Source organism: Lontra canadensis, unplaced genomic scaffold (assembly GCF_010015895.1).
Source record: "Lontra canadensis isolate GAN:19392208 unplaced genomic scaffold, GSC_riverotter_1.0 scaffold35, whole genome shotgun sequence".
NCBI lineage: Eukaryota > Metazoa > Chordata > Mammalia > Carnivora > Mustelidae > Lontra > Lontra canadensis.
The window spans coordinates 144,538-149,162 of NW_022631029.1; the positions used below are offsets into that span (position 1 = coordinate 144,538).

The 4,625-nt window shown below is 37.6% G+C and overlaps 1 protein-coding gene across 1 annotated transcript; it reads right to left on the reverse strand.

Moving 5' to 3' along the window:
• Positions 1-2,538: 2,538 nt before the first annotated feature.
• On the reverse strand, positions 2,539-3,471 carry LOC116874034 (olfactory receptor 7A17-like). The gene has a single exon (XM_032868467.1). It carries the CDS (start codon positions 3,469-3,471, stop codon positions 2,539-2,541), a length of 933 nt encoding a protein of 310 aa, XP_032724358.1.
• Between the last annotated feature and the right edge of the window lie 1,154 nt (positions 3,472-4,625).

The following is a 4,625-nucleotide window of genomic DNA, read 5'->3' on the forward strand; positions in this document are numbered from 1 at the left end:
CTCCAGAGCTTCCAGAAGGATTCTGGCCCACCGACATCTTTATTTTAGCCCTATTGCACCCCTTTCATGATTCTGATCTATAAAACCTTCAAAGAATTATTTGTTTTTAGACACTAGTGAGGTAATTTGTGACAGCAGTGACAGGAATCTAATATAGATATTTATCCAGTAATCTAGTTTGCAGGAACTGAGTTTGAGCCTCTCAAATCATTCAGTTAGCTTCCCTTGGGAATTTTGGTTGAAATCCCACATTAAACAGAGAAATTAGAGTTAATTTGGAGATATTTGGCCCCATCAGATGTTACGAGAATTTCTAACTGCATAAATATAAATATGGTTCTTTCAGGCATTTTTAAGATAAGAAAAGTAATTCATTATTAATATTAAGTCACCCTAATTATTTTAAGATTTATTTATTTATTTCAGAGAGAGAGAGTGGGGAGGAGAGTGGCAGAGAGAGGGAAAGAGAAACTTAAGCAGACTCCACACTGAGCATGGAGACTGATGTAGGATTTGATCTTATAACCAGGAGATCAATACCTGATGCAAAACCTAGAGTCAGATGCCCAATGACTGGCCAGGTAGATGCCTCATCCTAAAGTTTTTGTTATTGTTTTGTTTTTACATTAATCATCCATTCCACTTTAAATATGTTTGTCAAAATTTCTGCAATCTTTCTATTTCATGTTCATGCAAACATAGTTTTCATTTCAATATTCTGCAAATTTCACTAACGTTTTCTTTCAACCTAGTAGTTGATATTATAAAACAGTGTGTGAATGTGTGCACACAGGTGTGTGAAAATGTTTATTTGAAAGAAAGAGGTTCATAAGTGCACACAGCCATGTATATACACACACTCCTCATTCTCACATCTTTTCTTTAGACTCAAAAATGTGTATCCAGTATTTTATTTATTCCTCACAGCTTTCATATCAAGTTCCACATTACCTTCAGAAATAAGGAAATGGACGTCCAGGTGAATTACACATTTTTAAGATTTTATTTATTTATTTGACACAGAGAGAGAGATCACAAATAGGCAGGTGGGGGGGGAAGCAGGCTCCCCAATGAGCAGAGAGCCCTATATGGGGCTTGATCCCAGAATCCTGAGATCATGACCTCAGCAAAAGGCAGAGGCTTAACCCACTGAGCCACCCAGGTGCCCCCAGGTGAATTACATTTTTAACAGAAACATAAAAATCCAGATAAAACTTCCTGTTCTTCTCAAGTTCTAAAAAAATGGGCCCATACAGTGTGTATGCTTAATTCAAGTATTACACCTTTAATTTAGCAAAATGTACATTTAATGTATATGCAGCTTACTGTATGTAACTATACTTCAATACATTCATGAGAATTTAAAATTGTAATGGTATATGACTCATATTGGATCAAAAGTAATTATAGCTGAGTCATATCTGACAGGAGTGAGAGAAACGTCTTATAACCAGGAAGAAGGCAAAGTGTCACATATGGATCTAAAAATAGCAAAATTCAATTATGGAGATTTAAATTTGGTAAATCACTTCTTCCATAAACTCTAAGATTAACCTCAATATATAAATTAAACAAATGTTATATGTTAGTTGAAGAAGTGAACTGCAGCTCCACACAACATCGTGGATGACCTTCAGAAATAAAATGTAGAGAGTGATAAGTAGTGCGGAATAGGTCAGAACAACTCCCCTCCAGACAATCTCATAATAAAGGTGTTATATGAAGACATATGTTTTCAGAATGGCTTGTTATACACTCTTAGCAAAGAGACACAATTACAAAAGCAAGCAGAATAGAAAGAAATTATAAAAATACTATTCTAGGCATTTGTACTGCTATTTGGGGAAAGAATTCATGATTACTCTACTATTGAAGTTTATCAGACAGAGCAAAAGCTTAATAAAGTGAGGTACTTAATACCCACCACTAGGTGGTGGGCATTAAAGAGGGCACATATAGCGTGAAGCACTGGGAATGATGCATAAACAATGAATTCTGGAACACAGAAAAGAAATTTTAAAAAATAAATAATAAATATTGAAGAGACTTTTTTCCACTGTATATTTTTTCCTGTTTTGTCAAAGATTAATTGACCATAGAGTTGAGGGTCCATATCTGGGCTCTCTACTCTGTTCCACTGGTCTATGTGTCTGTTTTTATGCCAGTACCATGCTGTCTTGGTGATCACAGTTTTGTAGTAAAGCTTGAAATCAGGTAACGAGATGCCCCCAGTTTTATTTTTGTTTCTCAACATTTCCTTAGCGATTCGGGGTCTCTTCTGGTTCCATACAAATTTTAGGATTATTTGCTCCAGCTCTTTGAAGAATACCGGTGATAAATAAATAAATAAATAAATACTTAAAAAGTGAAGTACTTAAACATATGGAGAAGGTGAGTTCAAACAAATGGAAATTTCAGAAAATAAATAGAAGGAGTAGATTCTAATTCCACAGCCTGATTGAAAAATGGTAGTTCTTGGCTCTTAGACTGCAAGCCCCGCAATCATGAGCACTTCTTCAGTCCCAGGACCATTGGCCCTTACATTGCTGGAACACCAATGATTCTTTTCAGAGCCATCTTTATGTCTATGTTCCTCAGACTGTAGATGAAGGGGTTCAGCATAGGTGTGACCACAGTGTACATCACTGAGGCTACTGCACTTGTGTGAGAGTTCTGGGTAACTGCAGAACTAAGGTACACTCCTAGGCTGGTACAAAAAAATAATAAGACAACAGAGAGGTGAGATGCACAGGTGGAAAAAGCTTTATACTTTCCCTTACCTGAGGAGATTCTACAAATGGAGGAAACGATCTTAGAATAAGAGTAAAGGATCCCAGAGAGTGGACTACCAGCCAGCAGCATAGCTGCAAAGTACATCACCATATTATTAAAAAAGGTGTCAGAACACGCAAGTTGGATCATCTGATTGAGTTCACAGAAAAAGTGGGGGATTTCCACCTCTGTACAGAAGGACAGCCGCAACACCATTGAGGTCTGTAACAAGGAGTGTGAGACACTCATGATCCAGGACATGAGAACCAACAATCCACAGAGCCGGGGGTTCATGATGACCATGTACTGCAGGGGGTGACAAATGGCCACGAACCTGTCATAGGCCATCAGAGCCAAAAGATAGATGTCCAACCCTGAAAAAATTATGAAAAAGTACATCTGTGTAATGCAGTCTGCATAGGTAATGACTTGGGTCTGAGTCTGGATGTTCCACAGCATCTTGGGGATGGTGGTAGAGGTGAAACAGATGTCTGCAAAGGACAGGTTGGAGAGGAAGAAGTACATGGGGGTATAGAGATGGGAGTCAGAGACAGCAACCAGAATGATGATCAGATTTCCACACACAGTGATCAGGTACATGGAGAGAAAGAGCCCAAATATGAGGGGCTGCAGTTCTGGTCCCTCTGAAAATTCCAGAAGAAGGAATTCTGATATCCTCGTATCATTGACTGATTGCATGTGGTTGTACTATCATCAGGAAAGAGGAATAAGACATCATTAATTTTTCATGACTAGCATACCTCACATGGTTGCAATGTGACAATTTATATTTTAGAGTCAAGAAATTAACTTCAATATCTTCTGTAGAGACTGTCCCACTTTGAAGAGATTCCCTACCATTTTATCTCTGATTAGGCATTATGTCTCATTTCTCACCTTCCCCCTCAGAAGTCATCCATTCTACTGTTTTTGTTAAGAATATCTTTCATACATTTGAGGACTATGTATTGAGTGTCAAACATGGTCCAGGCAATGGCAAGCCATGAGAACAGGATTATGAAGACCAAAAGCCACTATAATCCAATGATGGAGAAAGAACAGAGAAAAATAAAAATATTAATAATATATCAGATTCTGTACCAAATTGCACCCACCAACAGAGCAGAAGGCTTCCCCTTTCTCCATATCATCTCCAACACTTGTCTTTTACTGTCTTGTTAATTTTGGCCATTCTAACTTGTAAAAGGTGATATCTCAATGTACTTTTGATTTTAATTTCCCTGATGGCTAATGATGTTGAACATTTTTTCATGTGTCTGTTAGCCATTTGCATGTCTTCTTTAGAGAATGTCTGTTTGTGTCTTCAGTCCATTTTTTTTTTTACTTGATTATTTGTGTTTTTGGGTGTTGAGTTTGAGAAGTTCTTTATAGATCTTGGCTAGCCCTTTACCTGTAGCGTCATTTGCACATATCTCCTCCTACTCCATGGGTTGCCTCTTTGTTTTGTTGACAGTTTCCTTTGTGGCGCAGAAGCTTTTATCTTGATAAAGTCCCATAAGCTATACAAAATGAAGTCCCAAAAGCTGCGTATACACAGCTATATACAGAAGATCATATGGTTCTTGTCTTGTCTTTTTTTTTGGGACTTCATCAAGAAACAGATGTAGTGAAAATAAGGTCCATATGCACCCCTGTGTTCTTTGCAGCAATGTTCACAATAGCCAAACTGTGGAAAGAGCTGAGATGCCTTTCAACAGACAAATAGATAAAGAAGATGTGGCCCATATACACAATGAAATATTATGCAGCCATCAGAAAGGATGAATACCTAGCATTTGTATCAACATAATGGGACTAGAGGAGATTATGCTAAGTGAAATAAGTGAAGCAGA

Bases quoted from the DNA above. Each gene is read 5' to 3' on its own strand.
- LOC116874034 (XM_032868467.1), bottom strand. From the start codon at position 3,471: ATGCAATCAGTCAATGATACGAGGATATCAGAATTCCTTCTTCTGGAA.